The 22,911-nt window shown below is 37.1% G+C and overlaps 2 protein-coding genes across 2 annotated transcripts; one reads left to right on the forward strand and one right to left on the reverse strand.

The window, feature by feature from the left end:
- Positions 1–972: 972 nt before the first annotated feature.
- LOC130994759 (putative late blight resistance protein homolog R1B-17) lies at positions 973–11,534 on the reverse strand. Its single transcript, XM_057919818.1, has 3 exons — positions 11,237–11,534; positions 1,307–4,045; positions 973–1,221 (listed from the first exon to the last, which is right to left on the reverse strand). The coding sequence occupies exon 2, from the start codon at positions 3,958–3,960 to the stop codon at positions 1,915–1,917; it is 2,046 nt and encodes a 681-aa protein (XP_057775801.1). The 5' UTR covers positions 3,961–4,045; positions 11,237–11,534; the 3' UTR covers positions 973–1,221; positions 1,307–1,914.
- Positions 11,535–17,364: 5,830 nt separating this feature from the next.
- LOC130994381 (putative late blight resistance protein homolog R1B-17) lies at positions 17,365–20,142 on the forward strand. The gene has a single exon (XM_057919425.1). It carries the CDS (start codon positions 17,365–17,367, stop codon positions 20,140–20,142), a length of 2,778 nt encoding a protein of 925 aa, XP_057775408.1.
- The last annotated feature ends 2,769 nt before the right edge of the window (positions 20,143–22,911 follow it).

The raw sequence follows: 22,911 nt of genomic DNA on the forward strand, positions 1-22,911 counted from the left end.
AATGGTGGAAACTGAGGGCCTCACACTTAATAATGTTCAACTCCATACATTCTAGGCATTTCGTTTTCTTGGTTTCAATAAATTTCCACGAAAATTTTTATTTTTCGTTTCATATTTTGTGCTTGTATTGTTTTGCACTTGTAATACATAGTAGTATATTTTTAAAATTTTAAATTATTTAAAAATGTCAAAATGCCATTATTTTATGAGTTAGATTAATAGGGAAATGAAATCAAATAAAAGGGTGGAATAAAATCAAATAACAAAATGCCATTATTTTATTGAGTGTTTGGTTTAACAATGGAAAGAAATCACTAGTAAGAGATTCTCTTTCTTTTATTTTTCCTCTATTTTGAAGGGTAACAAATTGAGTGATTGAATTACCCTCAAGTAAGGGTAATTGTTAACTCATTACCTAAACCAAACAAGTAGTTGATTCAATTAATTGAATCCTTTCTCAACCACCAAAAATACCCAAACAAACATGGGCTTAGTAGCAATTGTTATTAATTTTTTGAATTTGTTCGTCCTTATATTAAAAATATGAGTATGTATAATTGTTACATAATTGTGCTCCTTATAATTGTTATGAATATGCTCCTTATATTATAAATATTATATAGTTGTTATAATTGCTTATCCCTAGTTCTATTATAAATATAAACTAGTACTATTAAATTTCAATGAAAATGTAAACTAAACCTCAAAGAAAAAAAAAGGAAAAAAAAGAAGACAACAACAACATGGGGTTCTCAAAATTAAGATGACAATAAGACTATTGGAAAAAGCTCATCCAAATACTCAACTGGGATTTTATCTCAACAGAGATGTTCACATTGATGAGTTTATACTAAGGAATCTCATAAATTTGAAATATGAAGCCAGAAATTAATTAGTATATTGCCATAATCTTAAAATTTTAAGCTATATATCAAAAAATATTTTTATAGTATTTTGATTCGAATATTTTGTGAAGCAGTAATTCTTGAACTAAAAAATCCAACGCAGAGAGCAGTTAGAGACTCACCTACGGCAGGGGAAGCAACTCTCCATTCAGAAGCAACATAAGCTAGCCTGAACTGCAAAACGACGACGTACCCTTCACTTGTAAAACATGTTTTCACACTAATCCAACTTTCAAACAATTTTGGTTACAAACACAATTCAGCACTCAGATTTCATAATCATCGACAAAATCCTTCGATCGGCTCTTTGATTTGCCTGAAAATCGATAGATGGACAATATCAAACACTGTGACTATAACAGAAACATTAAGGCGTAATATTGCAAAGTACTAAGACTAACCTGTTAGGCAAGTTGCACACTCACTTGACCTCAAAAAGAAGATTCGACGAAAAGGTCAAAGGAAAACTTGTCTTTTAATTCATTGGCACAAGCGACAGCTAAAGGATTGCACTCGCGTAAATGAATGATCTCTATCGAAGAGTGGTCATACGGCCAATCGAGCTGTTGTAATTTGTAGCAATGTTGCATGCTTAGTCTACGAAGCTCCGGGAAGCTTCCACGTTGAGGTCTCCATCGCACCATATCGGTGTCTTCAATTTGAAGTTCAATAAGTTTCAAAAAACTCCCCGGTGTTATGTCCCACTCTGGGCCTCGAAATGCATATTGGTATAACATGAGAATCTCGAGATTTGGCAGCAGCGAACCAATATCATTCATGTAATTCCATGGATACCCCCCTAACCCAGACAACAATAACACTGTGAGACTTGATGGAAACATTGAAAGAGGAATCGTATTACACTCATACTTTATCTCGGGATTATTAACCCAATATGAGAGTTTCTCTAGATTCTGGAGTTGGGAGATATAACCCAAGCAGCTCAAGGGGTTTCTTTCATCATCATCATCATCATAAGGCTTCAACTCCACTTCAACCATTAATCTCTTTAAATTAGGAATTTTTTGAGAACTTCCCTTGTAAAACTGTTTGCACTCACACAATTAAGTGTCATGAGTTTGTTCAAGGCAGCATCATCAGTATTAGGGGTTGGTATGTCCCTTCCCCAAATCTCAAGATGTTCTAGTTCTTGCATGTCCCAAATTTGCACAGGCATATAAGGCTGAACTCCACGCTTTTTAATGTATATATATGGATTGATAATCAAGAATTGAAGGTGAAAAAGGTTGGATATGGAAGGAGGGAGTTCCCCGTTGCATTTTAGGGAAAGGTAACGCAGACAAACAAGTTTCAAAATTTCAATTGGGATATCATAAAATCGAACTCCAAAAGCAGCTAGCACCCTGAGCAACTTAAAACCCATGGCATGTATTGGGATTGGATAAGGGTGATCGGGACCATGACAAAGGAGAGAACGGGCAGTGGATGCACAATCACTTTTTATTAAATCACACACTTGTTTGAAGCAGAATAAGTTGTTGTAATGGGCACACATGCGACGCTGGTCTTTAATAACATCATCACAACCTCGTAAGACATGTAGAAACTTGATCCTACTAGCTTCTACCTTACATAAGTGCTGCCAACAAGAATGCACGCGATACTTTCTCTCTGAAAACCACGAAATTTTTGTGTCGAGAAGAAGATGATACGACTCAGAAAGCTTTTCCCAGAAACCTTCAAAACTTTTTTCAAAATTCAGTTCAAGAAAGCCCTCAGCACTCAACAGATGAATGATATCGAATGGTCTTTGATCAGCATAAGGAGGGAAAGCTCCCATATAGAGAAAAGGCATTTTAAAATGTTGGGGTAAGTAGTCATAGCTTGGGAAAAGTACCTCTGATATTTGATTATATGCTTCCACAAAGAGTGAACTATGTTGTTTGAGTACCTCAGTCCAATATTCTGGGGTCTTGTCGGCTTTTGATAGGAGCTCTGCAACCTTGACTATCATGAGAGGAAGACCTTCACATTTCTTGGCAATCTTCTCTCCCAGTTCCTCAAGTTGGAGAGGGAAACCTTCTTCACTAAACACCTTCTCACCAAACACCTTCTCACCAAGTAATTTCGTACTATCTTCTTCATTCAACAAGCTCATTCTTATGCCCCTATGCTGCGTGAATTTTATAGCTTGTCTACTTGTAAGTATGTATCCAATCCTTCCAACTATATTATTTTCTTGCAAGCAGTTTATCATGTGTCTTATGGCTTGTACCTCCCAAACATCATCCAACACGATGAGACATTTCTTATCCTGCAATAATTTTTCTTTCAATAGTCCAACTAATTCCTCCTCCTCACCATCATCTCCTTGGGCAAGCATTTGGTAAGCATTGGGATCCACTTGAGCAAGAACGCAGCGTAATAGTTCATTGGGTTCGCATTTTCTGCCCACTTTGACCCATGCTCGAAACTCAAAATGGCTCCGAATTGATGGATCTTCAAAAATATGTTTAGCAAGAGTTGTCTTTCCAACGCCAGCCATCCCAACAATCGAATAGTAGTTATTACCTTCAAGAAGATAATCTATGAGTTTTTGAAATTCATCAGATAATCGAATAGTCATTACCATCTTAGACTTGATCATTCCACCAGAATCAATTCTTGAGGAAATAGGCTCGCCTTCTTCTTCAGGCATATTCTCCATTTCAATGAAGTACTCCACCTCCATCATCTTCACCATCTCGATGAAGCAAGCAACATGGTGTTGCAGACTCTGTAGATCTACAGAGAAAGACAAGTTGTATCTCTCGCTTTCGAGTTGTGGAAGAATCTGATGTAAGAGATGGGATTCGAGTAAATCTTCGAATTCCCAAACTGCCTCTTTTATGAGTTCATCCAAAGCATTCACCTCCGCCCTGATCTTGCTGCAGCTGGTCTTGTCCAATAACCGCAGAACTCTCTGCAAGTAATCCATCTGGTCGTACACAAGCTGTAAGATTTGTGGAGAGTGGGAAATGAGAGAAATGCGAGACGATTGTAGAATACGCTGAATCGTATTCTTGAGAGAAATCGCCGCACCATATGCCGCCATACCCAAATTATCAGCTCAGAATACGATTGTTGAAATGAAAGTGCTTAGCTCTGCAATTTTCCTCCAAAATGAAGCTTAAACTAAACTGCAATTAGCCCAGAATAAAATTCAGTCGCCTAACAAAGAATCGGAGAAGCAGAAGAAGGAATTATAATAAGCAAATTGAGATGAAACAAATGATAGATCTCAGCTCGCTGCTGTACCTCTTGTTGGGTATCTTCGCCTTGCCGGTGTTACTCCTCTTGTTTCCCGAACCTCCGGTCCGTCTCACTTCGTGCTCAGGCACTTCTTCTTCTTCTTCTTCTTTAGGTCTTCACTCTTCCGTTCCAGATATGCAATCTCCAGCTCCAACTCTGCCTCCGATTACCTGTACTTCAGATCTGCACAAATAAAGAGAAAAAGGAGTAAAAGGAACAAATGAAAGAGAAAAGAGATAAGAAATCAGAGAAGGGTTTCAGTCGAGGGAAAAGGTGTCCTCGGGACACAGGGGCTCAGATTTTCCCCCTTTAAACTCAGCAACCCTTCCGGCAGCTGAATGATCAACGGCGAAGTAAGGACGATGGAGCAGCTTCACAGATCTCAACAGAGCTACCAACAGCAGGAGCCAAGGTCAGAACTCCGGCAGCTCAGATCTTCTCAGGTAACCACCAAACAGGGCTCCGATGGTCAGGAAAACCCGGTGATACCTCCACCCACGTCAGGGAATCCCGTATTATCAAGGAGTTACTCACAAAGGAATAGCAGAGCCTTTCAGTCCTTAATAATCCGTATTCCCGGCATGAGAAAGCATCAGAGATATAAAGGAAGGAATGACAACGGTGGGATGAGACACCATTGAAGGCGCTGGAGAAATCAAGGTAGGAGGGCGGTGGAAGAGGAGAGGAAACGAGGAGTCGGAGAGAGAGAGGATTTTAGGGTTAGAGATGGAGCGGCGCAGGTGAGAAATGAGAGAGAGAGAGTGGGGACGCGGAGGGATATATCAGGGTGGTGAGTGGGCTAGGGTTTGGGGTTGGGCTCGGATGAGAGATTGGGCTCGGTTCTGGGCCCTGAAGTTGGCCCAGACCCAAAAAGAAAAAGAAAGGGAGAAGGGAATGAGAAATGGGCCAACCTCACATATCCACCTTTGGCACATTGATCATTCTGTCACCAGGGAAGGGTCATCAATTGAGTTGGAGTTATCATCACAGCCCTAATTTTTACTCTTATCTGCCACAAAGTCAAGACAAGAGAGGGTGAGAGAAATATTAAGCATATTTAACTCAATCTCAAACCACAGAGACCAACCCAGGGTAATCACCAATTTCTCAAACCCAAAGGGTTATCATTGAATACACAGCATGCACACACAAAAGATCCACTCAAGGAACACAAAAGAAAAGAACAAGACACAGACACAAGAGAACAAAACAGGACTCTCAACAAACCAGACACACAGAGTAAGAGAGAACATGCAGAGCAGGCAAACACAGGACAAAGCAGAGGAACAGACTCAACATATGCAGCAAACAACAACAGACAAGAGCAGAAAACAAGCAGCCACAAAGGCTGAACTTGTCACAAAAGCACAGAGATTTCATCCAGGCCCAATGTTCAAAGTCCTTTTGCAAGATTCCAGCTTTGCAACTGGTAGGCACTTAGTGCCCATATCTGCAGGATTGAACTGAGAAGGGATCTTGTTTAGTATGACATCACCTCTTTCAACAACATCTCTGATGAAATGATACTTGACATCAATATGTTTAGTTCTATCATGAAAAACAGGGTTTTTGCACAGTTGTATAGCAGACTGACTATCAGAGAAGAGCACAGGTTTGTCATCAATAAAGTTAATATCAGAAAGCACACCATTCAACCATATTGCTTCTTTCACAGCTTCAGTAGCAGCTATATATTCAGATTCAGTAGTAGAGATGGCCACAATGCCTTGTAACTGGGATTTCCAACTAATACAAGCATCACACAAAGTGAACACATATGAGGTGGAAGACTTCCTACTATCTCTATCATTAGCAAAATTAGAATCCACATAACCCACACATTTCACACCATTTTTAGACTTAGAGAAAAGCAGACCATGTTTCATAGTAGACTTGAGGTATCTGAAAAGCCATTTCACAGCTTCCCAGTGAGGGAGACCAGGATTTGACATGTATCTACTCAAGCATGAGACAGCATAAGCAATATCAGGTCTAGTGCTTATCATCAAGTACATAACAGAGCCTATAGCATTTGCATAAGGTATGTTTCTCATTTCTTCAAGATCAGAATCAGAGGTAGGACATTGCTTCTTACTCAGCTCAAAATGGGATCCAAGAGGCACATTGACAGGATTACAATCAAACATGTTGAACTTATGCAAGACTTGATTCACATATTCAGATTGATGCAGCAAAAGGGTGCAGTTTTCCCTATCTCTTTCTATGCTCATGCCTAGAATCTTCTTGGCATCACCTAGATCTTTCATGTCAAACATTTCACAAAGGCATTTTTGAACATGCTGAATAGTTTTCAAGCAAGGACCAAGAATAAGCATGTCATCAACATACAAAAGCAAGAATACCGGAGACTTACCACCCAAGTGATACAAACAATGATCAAAACTGCTCCTAACAAAATTCATGCTTTTCATACATTTATCAAATTTCAAGTTCCATTGTCTAGGTGACTGCTTTAGACCATATAGAGACTTTTTGAGTAGGCAAACATGATCAGGAAAGTTTTTATCAACAAAACCCTCAGGCTGCTTCATATAAATATCATTTTCCAGCTCACCATGCAAGAAGGCAGTTGTAACATCCATTTGTTTCAGTTCCCAATTAAAATGAGCACAGAGAGCAAGCATGATGCGCACAGTAGTAAATTTAACAACAGGAGCAAATATTTCATTGTAATCAATGCCCTCTTTCTGTGTAAAACCTTTGGCAACAAGCCTAGCCTTATACCTGACACTTTCCACCTCATTTTTAATCTTAAACAACCATTTGCATTCAACAATAGAGCAGTCAGCAGGTTTAGGAACCAAAATCCAAGTGTTGTTGTTATGCAGAGAGTTTATTTCAGATTCCATAGCAGTAATCCACTTAGCAGATTCATCAGAGTTAACAGCCTCAGAATAAGAACAAGGTTCAGTTTGATCCACATTGTTAAACACATTGAAAGCATACATGGACATGTTGTAATCATCATACCTAGCAGGCTATCTAACATGCCTTCTCTCTCTATCTCTAGTAAGTTGATAATCATTTAAGTCATCATTCACAGGCACATCATTTAGAGCAGGCTCTTGCACATCATGGTTATTCACAATAGTTTCAGGAATTACTGGGTCAAGGGGAGGAGTAGGTTCAGGATTGGGCTCAGGTTCCACCTCAAAAGGAATTACAGGAGTAAACATGAACTCATACCTAGCAGCATCATAAGCATTTATGTTCTCCACCTCACTTGGAGCAGCAGATTGTGAGGAATTCAATAAACAAGGAAAACTCAGCTCATTAAAGGAGACATCTCTGCTAATACAAGTTTTGAAACCTGGTACAGACCTATCCCACAACCTGTACCCCTTAACACCTTCAGGATAACCTAAGAAGATACACTTCTTTGCCCTAGGTTCCAGTTTATCAACACTTTGATGCACATAAGCAGCACAACCAAAGACTCTCAAGTTATTCATGCAAACAGGTTTATCCCAAAACACAGACTCAGGAAGCTTACCAAGCAAAGGCACAGAAGGAGATCTATTTATCAAATAGACTGCAGTCATAAGGGCTTCACCCCAGAAATGTTTTGAAAGACCAGAAGCAACAAGGAGACTCCTAACTCTCTCAAGAAGAGTTCTATTCATTCTCTCAACAACTCCATTTTGCTGTGGAGTATAAGGGACTGACTTGTGCCTAATGATGCCTAACTCAGAACACCATCTATCCATGGAATGATTACAAAACTCAAGACCATTGTCAGTTCTTATGCATTTAATCTTCTTCCTAGTTTGGTTTTGAATCTGCACAGCCCATTTAGACAACTTATCAAACACCTCAGATTTATGCTTCATGAGAAACACCCAAGTTTTCCTAGAAAAGTCATCTATCACAGACAAGAAATACACATTGCCACCATGAGTGGGTACCTTTGCAGGGCCCCAGACATCAGCATGCAAATATTCAAGGATTTCAGTGCTAACATGCTTTCTTGGATAGGGAACAGATGTGGGGAATGCAGACTTGTGGTGTTTTCCTAGAATGCAAGGTTCACAAAATGGGATATCTGAAATCTTGTCATTTCCAAAAAATCCAGTCTTTTTCAGGATATTCATGCCCTTATTGCTAATATGACCTAGTCTAGCATGCCAAAGTGCAGACTTATCATCATGAACCACATTAGCAACTTGTAAAGGCACAGATTCAGCATGCACAGCATACAAATTTCCCTTCCTAAGTGCAGAAAAGACATGCTCAGAATCTTGCTTGAATTGAAAACTCAGATGATCAACAGATCCAGTTACCCTATTATCAGCAATTTGAGACACAGATAACAAACTGAACTTCAAGTTGGGAACATATCTGACATCAGTCAAAGTGAGATATTTTCCATTTTCAAATCTTAAACAAACATCACCCTTTCCAATAATTTCACAATTTTGACCATCAGCTAGAGCTACATGACCAGACTTGACAGGTTGTAGGTTAAGAAACATGTGCTCATGAGGAGTAACATGAAAAGTACAGCCAGAATCAATGAGCCATTCTCTAGAACTCATAGTTTTTGAAATAGCATTTGAGTAACTGATAAACTGAAAATCAAGGTCATGCATCATGTAAACACAATCATCCTCAAACACATTATTGGCATTCTGACTAGGCTCTTCAGGGGTGGGTTGCTTTTTCTGCTTAGGAAGTTTACATCTGTTTATGAAATGACCTGGTTTTCCACAGTTCCAGCAGACCTTCCTAGGCTTTTGATCAGAGTTTTGGTTCTGGTTTTGACCTCTATACTCAGAATTCTGATTATAAGGTCTCATATCCTTAGGCCTATCCTGGTTCTGACTTCTATTGTGGTTCTGAGTTTGGTTTTTGTTAACATACAAGATTTCACCATGTAAGGGGTTTGACTTAGTCAATTTCAGTTCACTCTCCTTAGACTTAAGGCCATTGGTGATCATATCACAGGTGACTTTTGAACCACCATATTTCAGGGCTGACTTCACTTCAGAGAAAGGCTCAGAAATATAGTTTAAAAGAATTTGGGGGGCATACTTCTCTATAGAATCATCTCCAGCAAGTTTCAGGTCATGCAAAAGTTTATTAAAATTTTCCATGTTGGTATCTACATCCTTAGAAGGATCCATTTGAAAAGACATGAATTGGTTTTGCAAAGACCATGTTGACACTTCAGAAGGAGCAGCATATATAGCATTTAAATCATCCCACAAATCTTTAGCACAAGTATGATGTGACACCTTTCTGACCACAGAGCTACACAAATTTAACAAAATGGTGGCCCTAGCACTATCATTCATATCATGTAAAGCAGCATCAGTAATAGCTGCATTAACCCTGGTGGTTATAGCCCTTTTAACTTTTTCTTTAACTAGTATGCACTCAATCTTGATTTTCCAATCTTGAAAGTCATCTCTGCCATTAAAAGGAACTACATGCATGTTATTCATGTTGATGCAGATGAAAGCAAAAAAGATCACAACAGCACAGAGCAAGAGACACCACAGCAAAGGTCACCAAGACCTTAAAGAGGAAACAAATGGAGTTCAGGAGCAGGGAAGAGCCCAGATCTCAGCACAGATTGATCTGTGGAGCAAGGATTCACACTGGTCCCTCCAAACGTTCCAACAGGACTTAACAAAGTCCAGAAACTCTCAATCTTAGAGAGTTTTCAAGGTATTCAACTTTTCAGAGGACAAAACAAAAAACACAGATCACAAAACACAACAAAAGTTACAAGTGTACTACTGTAAGCCTCGTATCAGTCAAGCTATCCAGGCTACCACGCACGAGAAGACACTTTAAAGTGAATTCAGACGGACTGGACCGTAAGCTTAGACCAACGGTGAGCTTTTGAATGCTCTTGAGGTTACAGGAGATAACACAAGAACACAGGCAGAGAAAAACAACAAGCGGAAGCAAACAAGAGAGCAGGATCGCAAGATACCACAAAATTAAAAGCAGCACCTTGACCAAGCCTAAAACTAGGAGCTAGGGTTACAGCCGCTTTACCAGAGCCGGACTCTTCAGGAGGAAGAGCCGGACCTACCTCAACCCTTGCTCGTCGGGAGCGAGTCGGCGCAGCCAAAGGGCGGCGGGGTGAGAGGGATGTGTTCGGGGGGAGCCCCGGCAAGGTCCCCGTGGCTCTGATACCACTGTTGGGTATCTTCGCCTTGCCGGTGTTACTCCTCTTGTTTCCCGAACCTCCGGTCCGTCTCACTTCGTGCTCAGGCACTTCGTCTTCTTCTTCTTCTTTAGGTCTTCACTCTTCCGTTCCAGATATGCAATCTCCAGCTCCAACTCTGCCTCCGATTACCTGTACTTCAGATCTGCACAAATAAAGAGAAAAAGGAGTAAAAGGAACAAATGAAAGAGAAAAGAGATAAGAAATCAGAGAAGGGTTTCAGTCGAGGGAAAAGGTGTCCTCGGGACATAGGGGCTCAGATTTTCCCCCTTTAAACTCAGCAACCCTTCCGGCAGCTGAATGATCAACGGCGAAGTAAGGACGATGGAGCAGCTTCACAGATCTCAACAGAGCTACCAACAGCAGGAGCCAAGGTCAGAACTCCGGCAGCTCAGATCTTCTCAGGTAACCACCAAACAGGGCTCCGATGGTCAGGAAAACCCGGTGATACCTCCACCCACGTCAGGGAATCCCGTATTATCAAGGAGTTACTCACAAAGGAATAGCAGAGCCTTTCAGTCCTTAATAATCCGTATTCCCGGCATGAGAAAGCATCAGAGATATAAAGGAAGGAATGACAACGGTGGGATGAGACACCATTGAAGGCGCTGGAGAAATCAAGGTAGGAGGGCGGTGGAAGAGGGGAGGAAACGAGGAGTCAGAGAGAGAGAGGATTTTAGGGTTAGAGATGGAGCGGCGCAGGTGAGAAATGAGAGAGAGAGAGTGGGGACGCGGAGGGATATATCAGGGTGGTGAGTGGGCTAGGGTTTGGGGTTGGGCTCGGATGAGAGATTGGGCTCGGTTCTGGGCCCTGAAGTTGGCCCAGACCCAAAAAGAAAAAGAAAGGGAGAAGGGAATGAGAAATGGGCCAACCTCACACCTCTCGTGGAGGAGTTGGCGCAAGTCGACGGCGGCGGCAGCTGGTTGTGATACAATTTCAGAAACATTCAAAACCACATTCAAGAATTTAGTAAATGATTTGAAAAGATGTGTATATAATGCAATGGTAAAATCGATCTATTGATGATTTTTATGGCAATTGTGTGTAAGAATAGTAGCGAGAAACAAAGCAACCGAAGATTCTAATTATGAAGATTGAGCAATCAACCAGTTGAAAATTATGAGAGTTGCTTCAAAATCAACTTTGCTTTTAATGTTTTTCAACTACCAAATTAAATGAAACAGTATGAGTTCCCCACTCAAATTAAATGAAACAGTATGAGCATATTGAATTTTTTTCCTTTAGCAGAATTGATGATTAAGATAAGATGGACCCCCTTACTACGACGCCATAGTATCGTGGTTTTTGGAAATTGGAACCTTTATTTTATACTAGCAGAAGGCGTTATACAGCATAATCAATGTTAATTTATTTAATCAAAACAAAAAAATATAAATATAAAATATTTAGGGTAAATATCATCAAAATTCCTAAACTAGGTGCCCCCGATATCACTGCCCAAGTATCTAAATACGTGTCAGTGTGAATTTTAATTTCCACGGTGGATTTTTATTTTGGGTTAATAGTGTTTTATGTCTCGAATTTTTAGCGTTTTCCACAAAATATCCCGAATTTTAATTTTCTCCTAAAAGACCCCGAACTTTCAGATTTTTCCATAAAATGTCACGCTATACAAAATTCAGCGACAAAAAGATGAATTATCTCGCCGAAAGAAATATTTTGGGGACCGTCATTGTTGGAAAACTTTATTAGGAACCATTATTGTTGGAAAACGCTGAAAGTTTGTGCTTTTTATCATCTTTCCATCATCGAATTTTGTATAGCGGGACATTTTGTGGAAAAAACTAAAAGTTCAGGATTTTTTAGGAGAAAATAAAAGTTCAGGACATAAAACACTATTAACCCTTTTATTTTTAAAATGATATGGTACGAAACGACGTCGTTTTTGCCATGTCACTTAAAAAAATAAAATAAAAATTACACTATGGCATCCGGCGAGCCACATCACGTTTTTGGTGACCGAAAAATAGATGCGGGATATATTTGATAAAACCTGATAGTTTGAGGGTTTAGAGAACATTTCGAAACTTTCAGGGTATTTTTGATAAAACAGGTATAGTTCGGAGGTTTTGATGATATTTACCCAAATATTTATTATATTTAAATTTTTAATTAGCAATTTGGTCTATTTAATTCAATAACTACAGTAAAACCTCTTTAAAATAATACTCAGAAAATAATAAACTCTGTAAACTAATGATTTTCTTTGGTCCTGACTTAGGTCAGTTTAAATAATCATAAATTTTAATAAAATAACGATTTTTTAGAGATTCCTTTTATAAATATATATGTTTTGTTAATATTATAATTAATAATTGTTAAGATATGAACCTATTGTGAATCATCATCAGATTGATCATCATTGTGATCTCCCGTAATATCAGCCAGAATGAACTGACATGTATTATTACCAATAGTTAAAGAAAAAATATTTATGTACAACAAAATTAACATCAAATCTTGATCATTTCTATAATTTGATCGATCTAAAATCAAGAGCACATTATATGAGTTAGCAACATCCATACAATGGCTTCTACACGTGGAATAAGTTTGGAGAGGAGTAAGAAGATGGATTAATTGTCTCATTTATCTTTTGTTTTTGTTTTTAGGGTTAAGGTGCAGATAGGCCCCTGAAGTGTGAGCCCTTAGAGCGATTTGCTCCCTTTACTAACTGTGTGTGCAAATTACCCCCTAAACTACCAAAAATCGCACATTTAACCCCTTCTTGACTAACACCGTTAGTCAACGTTAGTAATTTTTTCTTTTATTCAAATTGTGGGGCCCACTTGTAGTTTTCTTCAATTTTTTTTATTACAATTCGTATCCCCCTCTACTGCTACTGCCCGACCATGGTCAAAGAGAGAAATGGACTGGCCTAGGATGATATGGGCTTTGCTAAGGGTGTGACGGGAGAGAACGACGGCGGCCTGGCAGTCATTGTCCATTGGAGTCCGAGGAAGGCGGAGCGGCGGCTTGTCGCTGCTGTAGTCACCGTTCGGAGAAAGGGGGGTCTGTGATGTGAGAGGCGAGAGAGAGACCGAGGGAGGCGGCAGCGCTTCGTCGTCGCCAAGGGGGAGATCGAGGAAAGCAACGGAGGCCACGGCGGCTGTCGTTGCCAAGGAAGAGGCCTGGGTATCCGGTCTAAGAAGCGAGCCGAGATGGAGATGAGAGATGAGGCGGCGGTGACCGACTTTTTCTGCTACTGTCGTCAATTGCTAAATCAAGACGAGAGAGAGAGCCGCTGTTCGCCGGAGGTCGAAGGAGATTGGGCCACGTTTGGGCCAATGTTATTTAACAAATCTATCCCTCACTCATGGCCACCGTCCGCAAATCATATCCTTTGTTATTGTTTCTTTTATTGGAGTTTGATTTCATTTTCATTGGAGTTTGGTTTCATTAGCTTTCTTGTCAGCATGAACTAATGTTGGTGTGTAAGATCCTGTTTTTAGCTCCTGTAGATCTAAGCTTTTTGAATCCGAGTTTCCCATCGTTATTTATTTTGTGGTGATTTTGCCTTCTGCCGAGCGTTACTTGTCCGAGTTTCAGGAATTGAGATTTTCTGTTTTTCTTGCCCTGGAGATTTCCTTGTTATGGGTATTTGATTTACTTGCCGCCGGGAGGGAGGCGCCGCCGCTGACGGTTTGGTGAGAGTGAGAAAGAGAGATGCAGAGAGATGCAGTGTGAGGAGGAGGAAGAAGCGTAGAAGAAGAAGAAGAAGAAGAAGAAAGGAAGGTGGGCCCCACAATTAGAATTAAAAAACAAAAGAAAAAATCACTAACTAACGTTGACTAACGGTGTTAGTCAAGAAGGGGTTAAATGTGCGATTTTTGGTAGTTTAGGGGGTAAGTTGCACACACAGTTAGTAAAGGGAGAAAATCGCTCTAAGGGTTCACACTTCAGGGGCTTATCTGCACCTTAACCCTTGTTTTTATGTTGGTTTGTATTGTTTTGGTTTTTGTTGTTTTATTTTAGTTGAATGATTGAGGTTGTTTTTGTTGTTTTTCTTCATCGTGCATTTTATTTTGATTGAGATTAATTGTAGTGACAAAAGTTGTGATCGATGATGAATGGTTGTTGATGATATGAAATTGTTATTTTGGGATGAATTGTTGTGTATCACATGTGGATTTGGCATGTAGAGTTTGAACTTGTGCTAAATGTTGCACTTTCAAGAATTTAAAAAAAAAAAAATGAGCCTGTAAGATTTTAGTCATGGATTGTCATATTATCACGATCTCATTTTATTCTTGAATGTAAATCAATTTAGCACTGTGTTTTGATCTCTATAACTTGCCATGAATTCTCTCTTGAAAATGTAAGTAGATGAATATTGAAGTGACTTAAGGTCATCCTTGTTATGAATATTGAAGTGACTTAAGGTCATCCTTGTTAGCCACTTGACCTTGATTGTGTCCAAATTCAATATGATTCTATAGTTTGCCTACTTTGTACCTTTTAACCTTTTTCTTTTTAATTAACTAATGATATAAAATGGGTAGAACTTGGATTGTTGGTGGTTGCTTTGACGAAAAGGGTTGGAAAATAATTGAAATTTTTTCATATAAGCTCAAGGGTAAAAGAAAAAAAAAAGATGGATCCAATAAATGAAAAAGCATAAGGGGAATGATAATGATTTGCCTTTTATAATCATATCCATGATAGGTATCATTATGGGTTAAAAATTTTCCAATCAACAATTTGGTCTATTAGTACAGATTATCTCTTACAACAATTTTTCTAGAAAATCTATTAGTCCTTACTTCTACTAAATATAATTTATTGGATAGATATATTTATTTATAAGTCTTATCAATAACTATAGATATATATATCACATAAAATTAATAGATTAACCAATAATAAATCTGTGATAAAATTATTGATCAAATTGTCTAAGAAATAATAAATTAAATATATTACTCTTAATTATTTTGTCTCATTGAAATTCTAATATGATCTTACAATATTTAAAAATATAAAAATCAGAAATAATATCTTAATTATTCGATTACAACTATCCATAAATATATAATTATGATATATTTTTTGACTCACGCAAATTCCAAGCTATTTGTACATGTAAATATACATGGCAGTTGTCTACTTCATCTCCAACTCCTGGACTAATATAATTCTAGATACAGAATAACAATAAATGTTATACAAGACGATTGCAATGCATGCATTACACTGTTTGATCAAGCGGCAGAGGTATATGTAGGGTGCTATGTAGATGAATATCTTTCTTCAATCAAAGAGGTAAAATAAGATTTCTTATTTAAACACTTACTATAATTTAAATAATTCATATTACAAAATTCGATATTACGTATTATTTAAAAGTTACAATTATAGTCAAATGAATAAGTCTGTTTAATAAAAAAATTAATTAATACAATTATTTAAAACTATTTAATTGCCTACTTTATCACTTTATTACCTACACACAAGATTCGTGGGACGGAAGGAGTAATATCTATATATTTTATCTACATGCTATAAAATCACATGTGTTCAACGTCACATTCTTACTGTTAGTTACAATAAAAGTAAGACATTTATTTCACCCACATAAACTAGTTAATTACAAACCTCAATATTATTAATTCATTACTAATATTGTCATTACAGACCCACCATATATTCAACCTTTTAGGAAATTCGACATATGAATAGCATCAAATCAAGTTTTGACGAACCCAGCAGTTAATCACAAATGTGAAAGATTTGAAACAAAAAAATAATGCAACAATCATAAAAACAGATTTACGTGGTTCGACCAAAAAACGGTTACGACCACAAAGGGTTACCAAATCTTATTACTGTGCATCTTTTCTCATTCATACAATCAAGAATTGAAGGTGACAAAAAGATGTATTGTTTAAATGTATTGTTTTCAAGTTATTATCATTTGCATGCATCCTCATCTACAACTTTGCTTTCTTTATAATGGAGTTCTTAAACATATTAATTATCACGAGTATCATCCAACTGTGGGTTGCTGAGGGATTTTGAAATCAAATGGAGGCCGAGTTTTGGAAGAGATTGCAGAAGATTACATGAATAGCAAAGTAGAAATGGAAAGATGAAACGCTGTATGTTCATATAAAAATAGGTGAGCAACAAGGGCTTTTTCATGTGATCTCTCAAGGCCATGTATTAGACACAGAACATCGCCTCGCATATAATATGCTACCTGGAGGTGTAATGGAGCGTAGAAGAATAATTCTACCCTAGTTCTATTATAAATATGGAAATGTGCATTGTTTTATAAATCTCATTATATAATTTTACAGCCTAGTAATTGGCATTCATAAAGAATGATTAAACGCTGGAACAATGTAGTGTATTTATCCCAAAAAATAATAACAAAAATCGACGGCCAATCTTTGCAACACAGAGAGAAAGAGACGGCGGAGGAAAAAAATCAATTGAATAAATTGATGAATAGCATGTGTCTACGACTTTCAATAACAAGTTTGACTATTTCTTCATTCTGGAATGGAGCCTATAGTTTGAGATTTAATTTGGCTATGGAATAAATTGAGTTTTTCTGCGTGAATTGCATATGTGTGTGATTGGGGCTATAAAAAAGAGGAATTTAATTTAACTATAAAAAATTATATTTAATTTGAGGGCTATGAATTATGGAGTAAATAGTAAATTTATAACTATTTTATATTATTATTTTATATAAAGGGCTATATTAAGTAAAATGTTGGGTGCGAATGCATGAAATGGACTAAAATGAAGTCTTATGATTCTTTCACATGATCCAGTCCAAATAAATTATTTTGGGCCTATAACATGCTAAATAATTGAAAAGGTAAAGTAAAATATTTAAACATAATCAGATTATCATCTTCTTCTCTTCGCTTCTCTTCCAAAGAATCTAAACACTAAAGTCAACCAAAAAGATTAAAACATAGTACTTTAATTTACTCTTTCAACCAAACAATCTGCAGTTTAATCCAAAGCTTGAGATGGCAGCTTATGCAGCTCTGGCTTCTCTCTTGAACAATATTCAGCAGATGATGAGCGATCCTCGTCTTTCCACTTCTTTCCACAACAATCAGATCCGATCTCTTGAGGAAAAGGCTTCTTTGTTGCTTGATTTCATAGAGACCTATAACTATGTTGGTGGAGTTAGACAAGAAGCACAAGATATTGAAAGCCTAATCGCATCTGCAGCTCATACGGCTGAGGATATGATTGAATCTCACATCGTCAATCAACTCCTTCCTCTTTCAGCTCATGATCGCGAAGCAGCTTTGAGTTTTTCTTTGTATCAACAGAACGAAGGGGCAATTGAAGAGAAAAATGAAGCTGCAGTTGGAGATGTGGGTCAATTTCATGGTGGATCCAACCAATCAATTGAAGAACTTGCACCTCATGTGGCTGGAGATGGATACTTGGACTATCTGTGGCAGATAATTGAAGACATGGATGCTATCATCGAAAAGGCCAATGAGTTGAAGGAGAAACACAGATTCACAGAGGAGCATTCAACACCTCCTCTTACTCTTACTCAGACCAGGGAAGAAACTGCTATGGTGGGATTTCGTGATGAGTTGTTTCAGCTTCTCGACGAGCTCACCGGTCATCGATCCAATCTGCATATCATCTCAATCGTGGGTATGGGCGGCATGGGTAAGACTACTCTTGCCAAAAATATTTATACTAATAAACTCATCATCGATCGCTTTGATATTCGCGCTTGGGCCACCGTATCTCAGCAATACAATGCTCAACAAATCCTTGACCAACTTCTTTCTAACAAAGACAACTCCTCCGATAAAGATGTAGATAAATTAGGAGAACAATTACACAAAACTTTATTTGGTAGAAGATATTTGATCACATTGGATGACATATGGAGTGTTGAAGCTTGGGATGAAGTGAGGCGTTTCTTTCCCGATAACGGAAATGGAAGCCGGATTGTTCTAACTACTAGGTTGTCTGATGTGGCTAACAATTGTGGCTCTTCTTGCTTTCGAAAGAATCTTCTAGATGAGAATGAAAGTTGGGAATTATTCTGTAAGAAGGCATTCCAAAATGAAGATTGCCCTACTGAACTTGTGGAAGTTGGAAGGAAGATTGTTAAATTATGCAAAGGACTAGCATTGTCCATTGTTGTGATTGGTGGGAGTCTTCTAATGTCTCCTAGGACTCTAAGATACTGGGAGAATTTTGCCGAAGATATAGAATCAAGTCCCAATTCAAAAGAGAAGGAAGAAAGCTTAGATATATTGTTTTCAAGTTATAACCACTTGCCTCCTCATCTAAAGCCTTGCTTTCTTCATATTGGAGTTCTCAAAAGTATTAATTATGCAAACCTCAGTATCTTCAGAATCATCCAACTTTGGGTTTCAGAGGGATTTTTGAAATCAAATAGAGGCCAAGTTTTAGAAGAGATTGCAGAGGATTACTTCAAGGATCTTATTGATAGAAATCTGATATTAGTTAGCAAACGAAGTAAAAATGGGAAGATGAAATGTTGTGATATTCATGATCTTTTAAGGGACCTATGCTTAAAAGAAGCTGGGCAACAAGGGCTTTTTCATGTAATCACTGGAGGCCCTGTGCTAGGCACAGAACGTCGCCTCGTATATAACAATACTTCCCGGGGTAGAGAAACCGCCATACTTCCACTTGCACGCACTATCATGGAATGTGAATTCCACAAGGAGACTTATAAACATAGACTGTTGAGAGTTTTGGACATAAATAATCACGGGTCAGTTAAAAAATCATTAAGGTGTGTTAACCTGCGCTACCTTGCTTTGCGAAACCTTGATAACCAGGACGTTTTGAAGCTTCCTAGTTCAATATCCTTGGTATGGAATCTACATGCTTTAATACTTTGGAAATTTATGTGGAATCTTTTGAGAGTTGTTGCACCAATTGAAATTTGGGAGATGCGACAACTTAGGCACATTGAGTGTCATCGAATTTATGTTCCTCATCCCGACAGACAAGATGACTTGTTAGTGTTGGAAAATTTTCAGACACTTAGGAATGCAGTGAATTTCAAGTTGAGTGAGGATGTGTGCAAGATCATTCCCAACATCAAGAAACTGCATCTGGTTTATGACCGTGAGTTGGTAGGATACGATGATAGTTTGATTGAGTGTTTGTACAATCTTGGTCGGTTGTATAAACTTGAATCACTCAAGTTGTGTAGCGACATTAGGTGGGGGCACATGTATGATAAGCTGAATGAGATATTCACATTTCCCAGTTCGCTAAACAAGTTGTCCTTGACTCATTTCTCATTTCATTGGGATGATCTGTCGGTGATTGGCTCGTTGCCCCTACTCGAAGTTCTCAACCTAGAAGTTAACTATGTCAGGAAGGGAAGCACGTGGAGTCCCGTTGACGGGCAATTTCAACGCCTCAAGTTCTTGAAAATCGAGTTCTGTGATCTGACATGTTGGAATGCAGACAGCTGTCATTTCCCAATTCTGGAGAAGCTTGTTCTTTGTGGTCTTAAGTTGGAAGAGATCCCATGGGGTATCGGTGAGATATCAACACTCAAACTTATTCGTGTGAATTGTTGCAGTAAGTCTGCCGCGATTTCAGCTTTGAAAATAAAAGCCGAGCAGCTCGAGTGTGAGGACAATGATGACCTTCAAATCCAAGTTGATGTGCTTAATACTGAATGGAGTAGCTTCATGGCTATGGTGGAAACAGAGGGCTTCACATTACTCAATAATGTTCAATGTAATGTATTTCCTTTTTTCGGCATTTCGTTTTCCTGATTTCAATAAATTTTCATGATAGCTTTTATTTCTGGTTTCATATTATGTGCTTGCAATACATAATTATATCGTTTGAAGGCATGCTTATTGATTTTTGTACGAGAATTATCAGTAGTCATCTGATTTGTGTTTGTATTCCTTTTAGCACTCAATCTTGAGTTCGTTCTTATATATATTATGTAAGTTTAAATAAAATTTTCAAACAACTTTTCAGAAGCTATTGTTGCGTAAATATTCTTCAATTTTCACACCAGTATGATTCTACAACGCTGATGTATACACCTGAGATTCCAAAAATTTCGTTGCCACTACTCATTATATCTTTATACATTCGTCCCTTTACCCACTACTGCACGACATGAGCATTCACCACGGGTAAACTAAACCATCATTGTGTGTGTGTAGTGGTCTGTAATCAATATTTGTATTTTGATGGATTGTAATGTTTATGTAATACAAGATAAAGCTTGGATAAGAAATGAGAGAAATTCAGAGAAGAAGTTTGAGAGAGAACAAATGTTAATTTCGGCTGATACCTTTTCTCTCCATTCCCAACTAGGTTATAACCCATTAAAAGAGGGGGACCACTACAACATAAAGAAATTACATAATATTAAAAATGAAAATAACTTTAAGTGTTTCCACCAACTACTCCATCTCTACCAATTTCTTCCATTCCTTCTCCTTCCATCTCGCAAGGTTCACCAATCCAATAGGTGGAAGCCTTGTTCATGACAATGTGTCATCTTAAAATGCACTACAATAAAAAAATAAAATCCTAAATTAATTCAAATTAGAAAGATAATAAAAGTAAAATCCTAATTTAAAGCTCATTGCGTCTTTTGATTTCCTCAACCTTCTTCAAGTGAAAGGCCAACTCAAAAGGATTCATTTGGAAGGTATCCCTGCCTAGGATGATGCTGTCTGCGAGGTTCCATTGGGTTTGGGAGAAAATTCACACGACTTTCACCATGTTTTCCATGGCCTCGAGAGCTCCTTTCTACTCGCTAGACTACTCTACCTTTTTCTTGCCTTTTCTTTTGTCTTTCTTCATTGCCTTTTGGCCTTGGGGCCTCTTTAAGATACTAGGCTTGCTAGAAGTTTTCGTATAGCGACCGTTCAAACTCTTTGAACGTTTGGCGGAGTGGACACTGTTCTAAAATGAGCTTAATTATCCTTAATTAAGTCCGGTCGTGACACTGTTCTAAAATGAGCTTCTCAAATTTAAAATTGTTGGAAACGTATTTGAGATCGTCAATGTCTCTAAAGAGATTGTATGATTTGACAATATCTATATACATATATAAAAGCTCAATCACTTTAAAAAATAGTAAGTTATGTTTTCCTGCCAAAAATCACCTTACTATTTTTGAAAATAATTTTTTCTTTCTAATTTTTTTTATCAATCTACTCTAGATAATAATAATAATAATAATAATAATAATAATAATAATAATAATAATAATAATAATAATAATAATAATAATACAAAAGCGTACTAAAAATTTAATAAATGTAAATCATATTAGAAATTCTATATATATATTTATTTATCTACAAATTTATATTTTAAGCTAAAGAGTTCTAAAATAAAAAAAATATAAGTTTAATCTTAGTAACTGCATTAAATTGTTATAATAAAAAATATAAATATAAAAATAATACCATATAGTAAAAAATATATATATAAAAAAAACAGAATAAAATAAACAAATTTTAAAATGTTATGATTCTTGATCATGACAAATTTTAAATTTCATCTTTGCTAGGTTGTATTTGTTAATTTTATCAAAATACAAATTTTAAAATTAAACTATATATTCATTATATATATAGTACTGTGTATATTTCAGTAGAAATTTTGTATAAGTTATGTTAATATAATGTGTATATATTATATCATCTTTAATTTTGTCATGTATGAACGAAATTAAAATTAAGGGCAAATTCATGAATGAGCTAAAGTTTATGTATTTATATTGCAACTTTATATAGTTGAAAAATAGCAAAATTTACTAATAGTTTGTGGATTTACAGTCAATTAACGCCTAAAAAAATATTATGAAATGCAAATCAGTAAAAAGTAATTAAAAGTTCCAAAACCCTTTCAAAATTACTTAAAAATTTGAAAGAAAAATATCTAGATATTTTGGTGGAATTTTTTTAAATAGATAATAATAATCGTTAGTTAAAAAGGTTTTGTCAAGATCTTGGCCATTCATTTTATATCCTCCAATTATATATAAGATGGTGTTATCTTCATTTTAATTCTATTATCTTTATTAAGAGATTTTAGATAACATAGATTTGAACAATATCGTAAATGATTTTGCAAGTAAAAATACTAGATGAAATCATTTTTATAGTAATGGAAATAACCAAAATCGAGGACCATCTCCTCTTCAACCACTCGGCTACTTGCACCTTTAAAACAAGCAAATAAATGCAGCCGATTAGAGACTAAAAAACTTTTGATTCATTAAATAATCTAAAAAGAAACTTACAAATATGTAGATAGCTCCTATTGCAATTACGTAGGGGCCCGAACTCCTAACTGTTTCTGTGACTTCTTTAATGGATTTTACTAAATTCAATAGCTTTTGTAGTTCACTGCATACTATCTTAGTCGATTCCAAAAAAAGGTCCAATCTTTTTTGATCAAAAAAACCTAAACAGCTTTCTGAGATGGACAACCTGTTCATATCAGTATTGTCGCTTTTATCCTCTAGTGGTTGTGAATCTTTTGATTCATTAAATAATCTACAAAGG

The sequence above is a fragment of the Salvia miltiorrhiza genome, chromosome 7 (assembly GCF_028751815.1).
Source record: "Salvia miltiorrhiza cultivar Shanhuang (shh) chromosome 7, IMPLAD_Smil_shh, whole genome shotgun sequence".
NCBI classification, from domain to species: Eukaryota; Viridiplantae; Streptophyta; class Magnoliopsida; order Lamiales; family Lamiaceae; genus Salvia; species Salvia miltiorrhiza.

Bases quoted from the DNA above. Each gene is read 5' to 3' on its own strand.
- LOC130994759 (XM_057919818.1), bottom strand. From the start codon at position 3,960: ATGGCGGCATATGGTGCGGCGATTTCTCTCAAGAATACGATTCAGCGT.
- LOC130994381 (XM_057919425.1), top strand. From the start codon at position 17,365: ATGGCAGCTTATGCAGCTCTGGCTTCTCTCTTGAACAATATTCAGCAG.